The 13,544-nt window shown below is 37.0% G+C and overlaps 1 protein-coding gene across 4 annotated transcripts in view; it reads left to right on the forward strand.

Moving 5' to 3' along the window:
- The window catches only part of LOC103998506 (lysine-specific demethylase JMJ17), a 53,572-nt gene that overhangs the window by 20,563 nt on the left and 19,465 nt on the right, over positions 1-13,544 (forward strand). For all 4 annotated transcript variants that reach the window (XR_001975627.2, XR_010500895.1, XM_009419990.3 and 1 more), the window contains 14 exons: positions 2,713-2,865; positions 2,944-3,135; positions 3,242-3,307; positions 3,678-3,773; positions 5,245-5,331; positions 5,457-5,573; positions 5,681-5,888; positions 6,001-6,065; positions 7,165-7,223; positions 7,326-7,457; positions 7,534-7,690; positions 7,774-8,109; positions 11,888-12,070; positions 12,163-12,224. Coding sequence is in view for 2 of the 4 variants with exons in the window: in XM_009419990.3 (XP_009418265.2) it covers positions 2,713-2,865; positions 2,944-3,135; positions 3,242-3,307; positions 3,678-3,773; positions 5,245-5,331; positions 5,457-5,573; positions 5,681-5,888; positions 6,001-6,065; positions 7,165-7,223; positions 7,326-7,457; positions 7,534-7,690; positions 7,774-8,109; positions 11,888-12,070; positions 12,163-12,224 (1,913 nt within the window). In the remaining 2 variants the exon portion in view is untranslated. The remainder of the gene's footprint in view (positions 1-2,712; positions 2,866-2,943; positions 3,136-3,241; positions 3,308-3,677; positions 3,774-5,244; positions 5,332-5,456; positions 5,574-5,680; positions 5,889-6,000; positions 6,066-7,164; positions 7,224-7,325; positions 7,458-7,533; positions 7,691-7,773; positions 8,110-11,887; positions 12,071-12,162; positions 12,225-13,544) is intronic.

Raw genomic sequence — 13,544 nt, forward strand, 5'->3', positions numbered from 1 at the left:
TGCAGGAGTGCTCGACCATGGAACGAAGTAGGCTGTACATGGTATTGTACCTTTTCTACTCAGAGGAGTAGGCGATAGAAAATATGCAGGAGATAGTACAATCTCAAAGGTGGCCAAAACTAGTAGAGACTTGCTCCAAGTCGGGGCGAAGTTTTGCTATTTTCGGAATAAACTTCTTGCATTCTAGAAGTACGATGAGAGTGAGAAAGCGAATTGTAGTAGTTAACTCAATGTAAGGAGTGCAAACACTTTGAGTGCTTCGGAAGTGCGAGCAAAGAGTAGGTGAAGGCTAGTAACCAGCTTGATGCATGGAGTGCAACCCTCGAGGAGGTGGGCGAAGTCAAGTAACCTTTGCCTTCTCAACTCTTAAGAGAATGAGCGAAACCGAGTACCTCATGTTTTTTATTTATCAATCAGAGAAGCTTTGCACATGTTCAAAGACCCTTCGAAGAAACTTAGTGAAAGATAACAATTGTCAAATCCTCACTAATGGTGTTGGTGCTACTAGGAGTAGATTCTCTTCATTTCCCAACAGAATGCCAATCAAAAGCAGAAGTGATGCAAACCTACTTGGAGGTGACAACTAGGTTGAAGAGGAATCGATGGGCAAATTTTATGAAGGAAAGACCCCAAAAACTTCAAAGTTTATAAGGCAATGCTCGTTAAAGCTCCAAGAGGCATCCATCCAGTTCAAGCGGTGTGAGACGTTTAAGAGATTGACGTATAATAAAGAAGGTCTTTTCCTTCATCTAAAGGATCTGTAGGAACCAATAAGGATCAGCACAACTCAATTGACCCCACACCAGAGTCAAGAGTCATTTGCGAATTAAAGTAGCATGGCGAATCAAAAGTTGACTACTTAACAACAACGGTGGAGAGCAGTTGGGAGCCAAGAGGGTGTTGTAGCTGTAGCAAAAGATTGATGATTTAGCAAAGGCGAGGAGATGCAGTGTCTGCAAAGGCTTCGACGAGGACGTTGAAGGAATAAGTGGGAGAGAATGTTATAGACAAAGCTATAAACGGGGTGTTTGATGTAATGCTTATGTATGTTCATGTCTTTTGGTTTTATTCATGCTTTGCACAACGTGTAAAGGGTTGGCAATAGGCATGGCAGCCCCAATTTGGTTGGCTTTTATTACCGTTTCAGGCTTGTAAACGCAGGTTGTGTGCAGTTGTCGTGCAGAAGCAAAACTGCCTAGAAACAGACCATCCAGGTAGCTTTTTGGGGGGTTAACAAGCTCCGCAGAGTAGTGCAGAGTGTTAGCCAATACAACACCTAGGAGCTACCTTGGTGTGGCACATGGTTGGATGGGCCTTTGAGGTAGTGTTTATGGCTGGTTCGCTGCATTGTTCCACAATAGTGTTATGTGGGCAATTATGAGGACTTTGGTCTGTGGCGAATCACCTTCGACCCTTTGTCGCGCGATCGTTCAGAGCTTACGAAGTCCATGTTTGTAATCTGCATTACCTATCAAGTGTTTGTTGAAATGGCTCCTTGTGGATCCCTAGTTAAACGCTTTCTCTAATCTGTCTTCTCTTTTGTAGGTCCTTAAGGAACCATAAAATGTTTCGGGGAGGCTGACCCTTTGCGGACGGACACACAAGGGTGTCGCACGATTTATGCAAAGCCAGCTAAGTCCGTGATAGAACTGTGGTGCTCTTGTGGACTATTTTTTACTATGGTAGGGGCAGGGGTAGTTTTAGGCTATTTTTGTGTTGGCACATGGGTGCACTAACCCTATGTTGCTATTGACATATTGAAACACCATGGTGTGCCAATGTTTAATACCTTTTCATAGTTTGTTGTACCGCTCGAGTCGGCATGGTATGGGCGGTACGTACTAGTCCAACTCACCATCTAGATGCGGCTTGCCTGAGTCCCCGTCGACATGCTCTAGCATATCATGTGTTGGTATACTGGTGTAGACTAATACATATTGTACCGACATCTCCAAAACAGATCCGATACTCGAAATGGTGAAACCTGCCTCTTTTAATTATGAATTTAATTCCCAGTCCTTAGCACCAGTACACAACAGTCCAGTGTTGTACCAACTACCAACCCTATGTGATGCTAGGTGTACTGGCTGAATGACATATACCTATATTCTATATATCTCTTAGAACTGCCCATCTCTATTCCACCATACCACGGTCACCACTATTGCTATTTATTAACTCAACCTTCACCACTATTAGTGCCCCCCTTACCGTGTTGAGCCCTACAACATTTAATGACTCGTTCACCAATATGCCACCACTGCTCCACCTCCATCTTTCAACCTCTATCAACACTATTGTTCACTTCACATTGCAGTTTCCCTTGTCTTCTTTTCATCATTGTGCTTGGTGGTGATGAGGAGGTTGTGGATAAGGAAGAGGATTAGAATAACTTTGTCACTTTATATCAAAATGAGAATGTATTTGAATTTAGATTTTAAAGATTTTTTTTTTGAACCTGTGGTATAAAATTAGTACTTTAGTTTGGCATATTCTTGGTCCATTGTAAATTTGGATTGGAGTTCATAAATAATACTGGAAGCTATGTTGGACATCCTAAATCTATCTTGAGATTGAATTTGTTAATTGTGTGTGAATTTTGTAACATTATTGAGTTGTTGGACAGAAATAATGGCATTCTTTTTTGGCTTTGATTTAGTATATTTTTTTCATTTTCTTGTCTACACTGACAAAGGTCTTTGATCTACTCAGGTGAAAGGTGGTGATATTTCCTATTCACAACTTGCTGAAGATTGGCTTTCACATTCCTGCCACATTTTGGAGATTCCATTTGAAAATTCTGCTTATCTTAGTGCTCTAAAGGAAGCTCAACAATTTCTTTGGGCTGATCATGACATGGATCCTGTAAGATGTCTTATTGCATTTGCACAGTTGTCAAAATTACTATATTATGTCTAATAGTTTCAATGTCACATTTGATAGGTGCGTGATATGAAAATTAAGCTAATTGAAGCTCAAAGGTGGGCGCTTGATATAAATAGCTGTGTGTCTAAAGTAGAGAGCTTCATGCATTGTCCACAGAAGTACAATGAGAGAGTATCATTGGATGAGTTAGAAAAATTGCTGAATTTTCGACCTTTACCATGTTATGAGGCTGGTTCCAGCAAATTGAAGGTTTATAAATCTGCTATCTAATCTTGCGTTGTATTCAATTCCAGAAACTTTTGCTTTTATGCCTTTTGCCATGTCAGTTCTATTTTAACTTTCTTTTGCTGTACAGACATTGGCAGAGGACGCTCAGAATTTAGTCATTGAAGTACAATCTGCTCTTTCATCTTACTTAAGTGTAAGTGGAAAACTGTGAATGATTCATGATATGAATGTAAAAATAAGTTTGCCATTGTCTACCAGTAAAGATCTGATGGATATATTGATTTTACTGTTTTGTCTCACGTCAATCAGATGGAATTAGACTTTGTATTCAATTAATAACAGTGCTTAATTGACTGGGTTATGAATTCCTTTGCACTACTTCATTCTATGACATTGATTAAGGCTTTATCAACATTCATTACCGTTATTAGTTGACCATGTAATTTTGTCGTACAAGTTACAGTTGCACTTAGTTTTGTCAAATTCTAACTTCAGATTAATTTTTCCTTAGTTTTGTCAAATTCTAACTTCAGATTAATTTTTCCTCAATATGTGAACTGCAGATTGACAAATTGGAAATGTTGTACAACAGAACTACTGAATTTCCTGCTAGTCTTCAGATAACTGAAAGATTATCTTGTGAAATTGCTTCTGCAAAGGTATGATTCATTATCTTATATAGTCATTAATACTAGAAATCAGCTTTGTGTTGTCAGCTGTTCTTTTATTTATTTTTCCATTATGGAGGTAGGACTAGTCAAACAGTGTCACTATGTTGTGAGATGATCAGCTTACATAAGCTGATGTTATGATTTCTACTATGTTTAATCTTTTGGTTATTGTTTCCTTGTAATGTGGGACTAGAAGCATAACAGAGAGTTTAGATTGTTGACAATGTTCTAAGGTCAGAACGACTTCTGGAATTGTAGAACAGTAAATAGTCATGCCAAGTTACTTCTTCACTGTCCAATAATTTATAACTAAAGAAATTTCAACTTTCAATGCAATAGTTCACAGTAAAAGCATGTGGAAGTCTAAAGGACTAGTAAGTAATTGTAGAGATGTTAAGAAATTTAAGAAAGTAGAGAAGAAGATAATTGGGGTTTGATGTGGACTCATTGTAGTCTCTAGGCATCATATTTAGGGATCTTGGTCTCACATTAGACATATGCTTCATAGTGCATAGGTGTTACATTGATGACGGTCCTGCACCAATAGGGAGGTAGAAGAATAACTTCGTTGAATCTAAATTTTGATATGCTTCATAATTTAAAAAAAAAAGTAGCAACCAGCTCTTATTTTTAATTTATATAGGCTTGAAAGAGATGGGAGGAAAACTGATCCTACTGGTCTAGATCTTCTGAATCAGAAGATAAACTTAAGATGATTGTGATTAGATTCGGAATTGTGTTTTTTACAAATTTACGGGACATTTGATTCATTCTGATTTCTTTTCAGAAGATATCTAATATGAGCTGAATTTTTGTTTGATTTCTCTCTTGGGATTATTATAATTTTTTACCAAGTCAAGCCAACATTTTTATGAAGTTGATTGTTAAGTGAGAAGTGTACAAAAAGTGGAACTCCTTTTGCTGTCAAGCCATGTAATACTAAATACTATAATTGTAATTAGGAATCAAGCATTACAATTTTGGTTACCTAACCTATGTCAGTCCATGGCTGGATTAATATGGGTCCGGTCCATGTCAACATACCAATACATGGTATGTTGGTACGTTGTTATATATCGCTGTGCCAACAAGGGTTGTGGGGGTGTGGGGGAGGAGGTAGAGGAGTAGGTGGGAAAGAGGAGAGGAGGAGAGGAGGGTGGAGGAGGAAGAGGAGTAGTGGTGGGACATCCAGTTTTCATGTCCTGGCCTGTGGTTGGATGTGCAGTGACACAAGTGGCAGACACTCACAATTCAGCATCTTGTGTGCAAATCCCAAGTGGCATGTGTTGAGAAAAAATAATAAACCAAAATGGACTGCTCAAAAAGGGGCAGTTATTAGTATCATGTCTTATAGTTGGTGATCATCTCACTGTTACCATCTCGTTTGCTACCTTTGCTATTTGCCAAATGTTTCTAATGTTCAGGACCACCTTTATTACTGCTTTTCATGATACTGCAGAATTGGTTAAATAATGCTCATTTGTGCCTGATGGAGAAAAAGCCTGGTTCTATCGACATTGATTTCTTTAACGAGCTAAAATCAGAGGTATCTTTGCAACAAGATGATATATATACCTACATTTTTTTCTATGTTATTTTACTTTCTTGTTTTTGATTTTGGATGATCCAAGGAGCTTTTTTTTTGTTTGAAACGATCTTCACACTTGATAGATGCAAGAGCTTCATGTTAGCCTTCCAGAAGTGGATTCATTTTCAAACATGTATAAAGACGTTGAATCATGGAAAATCAGATGTGAAGATATCTTGAAAGGGCCGCTCAGATTGAAGGTTGTAATCATCATAAATGTTCTGTGATTAATGTATTAGTGTTATATACTTTGCAATCCACTTGTAATTATATTTCAGAACTGAAGATTGACAACTTCCTTGTACAGGAACTTGAAGATTTCCTTATAGTTGCAGACAATCTGATAGTCAGCATTCCAGAGATAGATCTCCTAAGGAAATACAGATCTGATGCTTGTTCCTGGGCTTGCCATCTTCAAGATGTTTTGCAAAATCTTAATGAGCGAAACGACTATGGGAACATTGTTATAGAACTTTCTCACATCTTGAAAGCTGGAGAGTTGTTGAGAGTGCAGGGTATGGATTTTCAAAATTGTTCTCTTTTCTATATAGTTGGAGGGAAAAATGTTTGGGTACATTTTCCCCCATGCTTTATACAATCATATCTCAACTTTTCTTTGTGGACCAGTTGACGAGTTGCCTCTTGTAAAAGCTGAACTAAAAAAGTCAATATGTAGAGAGAACGCTTTAAAGGTATTAGTTCTTTTCTGCAGTACCTTGAAATTTCTAGTTTTGAATATCTCATACTATACAAAGAAGAAAGAGAATGGATAGTGTTTTAGTGATTAGTGTTTATTGTTCATTTTCATTTATTTAAAAGTAGATAAAGGCATCACAGACTTATGAAACTCTGTTTATACCCCAAAATTCATCTACATGCTAATGTAGCAGACACTTTGGAGTACGAGTAGGCCTTTTTTCACTTCGAAGGCATTGAGCTCACATTGGAAGGAGTTGAACATAGAAAATCTGTTAGACCATTCAAAGCATCTTAATTACATATGTAGTCAAATCTAACAGGGGCATTATCTGTGTAGCAAATATTATAGTGACAAAATATTGCCTCTTGCATACATTGTAAGTGGTTTGTGATGTTTGATCTCATTTGGTGTATGTTCTTTTCTCACATGAAAGGAGTCGAGTTCACATTGGAAGGAGTTGAATGAGAATTTGATAGACCCTTTAAAACACCTTAATCATATTAGTCAAGTTTAACAGGGTTGTTGTCAATGTAGCAAATGTTGTACATGACAGAATTATTGTCTATTTCATATAGTGTAAGTGGTTTGTGATGTTAGATCTATTTGGTGTAGATTCTTGTAGCTCTTTCATTTATCCTTCTCCGGTTCTACCTACAGCTTTACTGACAATTAGGTAATTTTGGACTGGTGTGTGCCTGAATGGGTTTTCATTTCACTTTCTACAACCTGTTTGTTGAAAATATGTTCAAATCTGGCCTATTTGCCAGCCAAATAATGACTTTCCTATTTAATCGATGTACTTTTGATTTAATAAGTTGATGATTACAAATCGATTTCATGTATCTTTTATTTGAGACCATAAGGTCCAACATAAGTAGCTTAATTCCCTCTGTGCCTCTACTTCTGGTTTAAAGTTTTGAGGTTCTCAACCTTTTGATCATTTTCTCTTCAATCAGTTATGTTATTCTGTATGTGTATGTTAATTATGATTAACAATATGCAATGGTCTAAATTTGTTTGTTTTAGCTACTTGCTCTCTTGTAGTTTACTTTGTACTTCATCATCATGGATTAAGTTATATGCTACTGCAGGCACTTGCTACTCCTATGCCTTTGGGTTTCATTCAGCAAGTGTTGAATGAAGCTTCTCAGTAAGTTCTTTTTTTCAATTTTTGGTGGTGCTTTAGTTTACTTCGTCTTAGGAACATGTATAATTTTCTAAATGTTCTGATTCTATGTGATGTTCTATTCAGGTTGGAAATTGAGAATGAACAATTATTTATAGATATTTCTGAAGTTCTCAGAAGAGCTGTTTCTTGGGAAGAAAGAGCCAAATCTGCTCTAGAACATGTAGCACACATCTCTGATTTTCAGAACATTATAAGGTGAAAAGTAGGCTACTATAAGCTGTATTTATGCATTGTGGTCAGTCTTTCACAGTATAATCATTGTTCAATTCAGGGACTCAGAGGGGATATTAGTTGGTCTTCCCTCTCTTGCTAATGTCCAGGATGCAATGTCAGTGGCTCAGTTATGGATAAGTAGGTCTCAGCCGTATTTGGAACAAACTATGAACAGGAATCCATCAGATCATTTGCTTAAACTTGATGAGTTGAAGGTTCACATTGTTTCCTGAATTGCTTTGTTGTTTCATACAAGCTATGTTTAAGAATTTGTCTCAATTGCATCTCATTTTTGCAGGAGTTGGTTTCCCAGTCTGAACTTTTAAAAGTCACTGTAGATGCTTCGGAAAAGCTTCAGAGCATTCTGAAGGAAGTTGAACGATGGGTGCAATATGCTTATTCTTTATTGGAACATGCAAAATCCTTATTTAATATACATCATGCAGATCTCATAGTTGGCCATAACTTTTTGACAAAGATCGTAGAACTACTCAGCAAAGTTGATTCTGCTATAGAAGACGGGCAGTCCTTGTGTTTTCATTTTAAAGAGTTGCCTGAACTGCGAAATGCATCTTCATCTTTGCAGTGGTGCTCGACAGCACTCTCTTTCTGCTACAAGGTTCCGCTACTAAAGGTAATTTTTCTCTTTTTGGTTTGCATTTGGTTACCCACGTATCAGTGGGTCATTTGTACCTGAGGTAATATCAGTCCAATTAGATTATATGGAACCAAGGTCCGCCATACCATACCGTACCGTACCGGAATTTTGACTCGGGCTCGGTTTGGTACCGGTATACCGGGCGGTACATCAGGGTGTACCGAGCGGTACACCCTGGTGTACCGATAGTTTTATATTATTTTATACTGTAGCAGTACTATAGTATAATACTGTAGCACTGTAGCGGTACCGGACGGTCCGCGTACCGAGAACCTGTCGGACCGGTACATACCGCCCGGTACGGTACCGGGCGGTATGCTTTGGTACGGCAGACCATGTATGGAACTGTACCTGTTGCTACTTTCTACAATTGCACTTCATGCTTTTAAATGTCATGTAATTATCTTCTTTTTTATTCAAATGCTCATGTATTATTCATGGTTTCCATTAATAAATTCATGCTAAAAGATGTTTGCAGTTGCACGTTGCTCACCTAGAGCATCCACTTTACTTCCTTGACTGATGAATGAGTTCTATATAATTAACATGAACTTATGTTCAGAAGGTTGCCCAAGGCATCCATGTGAGAAAAAAGTCACTAGAAGCTAAAATTGTGAAATTTAGGTTTTTGTAAGAAACTAACATGGTATGTTGCTTTTCAAGCCTGTTATTCCATAATTGCAGTTATTTGAATTTTGAAGTCATGTGGACAAAATTCTGGCAGCTTAATATTAAAAACATTAAGAGGTGGGATTTGGTATAGCTCACTTTGTCTCTTCCATCATTTTTAGTGGAGAGCCATGTGGATTCCCCAGGTGTTTCCATTAGTGGCTGCAGTTGGCATTTCTGTGTCGGGAATGCAAGTCTCACATAGACAACCTTATATTTAGAGATATTTAAGATTTGAGTGTCAAGTCAACCAGTTTGGTACTTTTGAGTTTGGTCAGGTAGGTCCCACTTTGTTTGCTGACATCCTTTGAAAGAAAAAAATGTGACAAATTATGGTTTTATTGATTCTGGTGGCTGTTGTCATTATCAGGGGTTTTGTAGGTGATGCCTCATTAGAATGGGTGCATCAAGAATGGTGCAAAATGGCTGTTATGTGCAACTGCATTAGAATGAGTTGATGTTGCATGTATCATGGTGATACCACATAGATAACTCTGATACTGGAAGTTATTGTTGGATTTCTGATACCATCTAATCTATTTGCCAACCAGTTTGGTACTTTTTGAGTTTGGTCAGCTAGGTCCCACTTGGTTTGCTGACATCCTTTGAAAGAAAAAATTGTGACAAATTATGGTTTTATTGATTCTGGTGGCTGTTGTCAATATCAGTGGTTTTGTAGGTGATGCCTCATTAGAATGGGTGCATCAAGAATGGTGCAAAATGGCTGTTATGTGCAACTGTATTAGAATGAGTTGATGTTGCTTGTATCATGGTGATAACGCGTAGATAACTCTGATACTGGAAGTAATTGTTGGATTTCTGATACCATCTTATGTATCTGTTACATGGGGGTTAGTGTATACAGACTAATACAGACTGGGAGTACAGTTATTATTCCACTTACAAGCCTTGGTATGTAAGCTGGTGATGACGAAGGGTGATACAGGTTGCATATTCATTGCAGCTGAACATGGACTCCCGGAGAGGGGCTCAGCATTATCCCAGGAGTTAAATCAAACAGTGCTTTTTTTCAGTAATAAAAAATGTGCAAACCTTCAGATAACCTAGTGTGTATTTTGTCTTCAATGTAATCAAACATTGACCAAGCTGATAGAATGGTAAGTCGATGACATCCTTTTACAATGTGAGTTCTCCTTGATTCATGGTATTTCTCTGTGAATCATCTCAGCTCCTCATTTGTTTTCTTGCCTCTGTGACTGTGCCTTATTCTTATCCTTGTCCCTCTGACAGAGTTTTCTGCATCTAACATCATTTAACCTTGTGTGTATTTGTCTTCAATGTAATCAAACATAAACCAGGCTGATAGAATTGTAAGTCAATGAAATCCTTTTATGTGAGTGATCCTTGATTCATGGTATTTCTCTTTGAATCATCTCAGCTCCTCATTTGCTTTCCAGTCTTTGTGACTGTGCCTTATTCTTATCCTTGTCCCTCTGACAGTGTTTTCTGCATCAAACATCAGGATTGCGCCTTTTATGCATTGACGAAATCTGTTCTGTGGTCTGCTTGGAATTTGTCAATCTTGTAATGTCAACAGCATCATATGCAGTTATCAACATGCAGTTGCCTATCGCCTTTATTAATTTGTTGCCTTTATTAATTTGTTTGATGTGGTATGACCTAGTCTCTCACAGACAAGTGTTTAAAATCTCAGTTGATGCATTTTATACTACTAGTTGGATTTAAGACTTTATCTGGCGTGTCTTACACCAAAGCATGTTAATTTAATAACTTTTTATTGTATAATTCTTGTTCAACACTAATGAAAAGTATAACTTTCCAGAAAAACAATTTAGTTGTCATGCATAAGGCCTAAGGTTGACCTTTGGGCTAATAGTTGTACAATAGCATAGATGGTTCGCAATTTGTGTTTAAAAATCCTTTAAAACATGACTCTTTATTTTTTTCTTCTCTATATGATACAGGTTTCAATCTGGTGTGTGAAAAGTTATTCACCACATTTGCTTCTTTTTGTTGCTTCTTGCTTGTGACTATGGTGATTTCTTTATTCATATTTCTTGGTATCCGTGTTTTATCAAATTTTATTCTTCAATTTCAAAAAATTTGTTTTTTAATTTCCAATAATTGAATTTAATGGTGAGGGACCATGCTATTGATGTGCTGCCATGTTTTGTGGAATGCTACCAGCATGGATTGGCAGGTGAATCTGTACTGGCCATGCTGATACTGCCATCGTAATATGATACAACTTGTTTGTCCAAAATAAAAGCTTTGTTTCTTCCAATGATGACGAGAGGCTTGGGCCTTTGCCTAGGCAAGGTTCGAATGCTGTGGGCCTAGGCGAGACATAATTGGTTGCTGTCTAGGCAAGCACATCATTTGGCACTCACTTCTCTCGTCTCCTTTCCTCTCTCTATGGCCGAACCCATTATCTCCCACCTTCTTTGTCTTCTTCTCTCCTTTCCCTCCTCTCTTGCTTCCTCTCTGCTCCACTCCCAATAACCAATTACCATGATTACATTACTGTCCCCTCCCTCCCTGTTCCCTCCCTCTTCTTGCTTCGTTGCCCTCTCAACCCTGTTTTTATTTTAATGATTTTTGTAAAGTAAGTGCCTTACTTTACTCAGGTGAGCACCTAAGCTAGCACCTAGCATCTTGAGCAATGGGGGACCTTGTCACCTTATAACGTATAGTGCTGTTTAGAACACTGGCTTTTCCTCATTCCTATGTCTCGACTTTATATTTTTTGTTCTCAAGAATGTAGCTTTGATGGTTTTCTTCTCCTTGCTAGTGATATATCCTTGGCTTATTAATTGGTTTGCTTTTTTTTTTTTGTTGCTAGATTTGTATCCTGCATTGACTGGATAGTTTGTTTACTTAATTTTTCTTCTAAGGTTGCTATTAGTGGAACGTTTTGACATTGCTTTAATTTTTGGTTCTGGCAAGGTGAACTTCATTAGTTATTGGTATTACATTCATGTGTAACTTGGAGGTTGTGTAGCCTTTTTGCTTAGGTTTCATGGAAGTTGTTACTAGATAAAGTACCAGATATTGGTTCATGGTTGCTCCTTTAGATGAAAAACTAATTCAGTTTGGTTGACAGGAGGTTGAAAGATTGCTTGAAGATGCAGATTGTCTTCCCATCATTTTTGCAGATAGTTATCTCGCTGAAGTGTTGATTGTGGGAGTCAATTGTCTTAGGAAAGCACTTTCTATACTTCCAGAACCTCATAATTTTAAAAGGTGCAAGTTGAAAGATGTTGAAACAATTTTAGATGAAATTCAGGTTAACTCATTCTTCTGATTATGTTTATTGACCTAATCTGATTTGTTGTTGCTGGGCAATCTTGACTAACATGCTTCCAATGCAATTTGCAGAAATATATAGTTCCTTATCCGTTGATTGTTTCTCAGATTCAAAGTGCCATCCAGAAACATAAGTTAGTCTTCATTTTCTCTATATTTTCTCTTTCATATAATGTTGAGCATGGGTTTTATAGCCTGCAAAATCTACATCTGTAACCACAAGTAACATGGATATCAGGTAGAACAAACATTTTATGTGTATAGATTTCAGAACTTATCTTAAGATGTTATTGTGAATTGTTGTATATGGGCAATTGTAAGATTGTCACTAGCCAATCATCTTACCAAATTCCTTTTCCTGATGGTCTTTCTAAGACATAGCTTTAAAGAACTAATGTTCATAGAATTTTTCGGACTCAAGTGGTTAACTGGAAGAAAATCATATTTTACTTATTGATGTATGTTTAATATTTTATTTTCACCTAATGCTGTTTGAGCTCCATAACAGGGAACATACAGACTTACCAACTCCATCATCTTGTAAGCAGAACCTAGAGTAGTGAAAGCATGGTTAAGAAGAGGTTGATTTCATGATAAATGTTTTATATAATGGTAGAATGATGCCAGTATTTACTCTAATTTTAAACTGGATGATTAGCTATCATTTTCCTAATTTTGTTGCAGTTTTTGTCTAAATTTCTGATCTAAAATGAATTATAAGAAATGGGAAATGACTTGAATAGCTACCACCAGTGATATCATGGAACCGATTGAAGTTTCTTGTTTTTCTCTCAGAGGTTATTAGGAATGGTCACTTTGAGAGAATACTGCACATAGGCATGCCAATGGAGAGGTACATGAGTTACTTCTTTATCTACAAGCATGCTGCCACAAAGAGGAGCTTCACTTTTGAAATCCTCAGTTAAAAATAATATTTAATATCTATTGATAGTTTGATATAGAATTGGTGTCTTTTCAAGTACGAGTAAATGATCCATAGAAGTTAGCTGCAAATTTTGCTTTTCAGTTTATATTTACTGTTTAATTAATGAATTTGATGGATGTGCCCTTGAAAATTGCTGTTGGAGATGGTACTCTATATATTTTCCCAAATGTGCAAGTATTATATTATTTTTTGCTTAACTTTGCCTTAATATTAATCAACTTTCAAGTTGTCTCTTGTAAACTAGTTCTATTGCAGTCTGCTTTGCATCACTACGTTTTGTTTGATTAGGTATAAATAACAAACAATCTAATTTTTCAGTCCCATGAATGGGGATATTCTTAGTTTCTTATTTTTGGTTTAATTATAAACATTTTTATCTTGTTGTAAAGCTCTAAACACTAATGCAACTCAATCATGGTCACAATTTGTTTAAGCATCGAGGTAACTGAACTAAAACCACTACATATTTTAGTGGAAAGCTTAAAGAAGTTTGTTTATCCTTGTTCTT

The sequence above is a fragment of the Musa acuminata genome, chromosome BXJ3-9 (assembly GCF_036884655.1).
Source record: "Musa acuminata AAA Group cultivar baxijiao chromosome BXJ3-9, Cavendish_Baxijiao_AAA, whole genome shotgun sequence".
Classification (NCBI taxonomy): domain Eukaryota; kingdom Viridiplantae; phylum Streptophyta; class Magnoliopsida; order Zingiberales; family Musaceae; genus Musa; species Musa acuminata.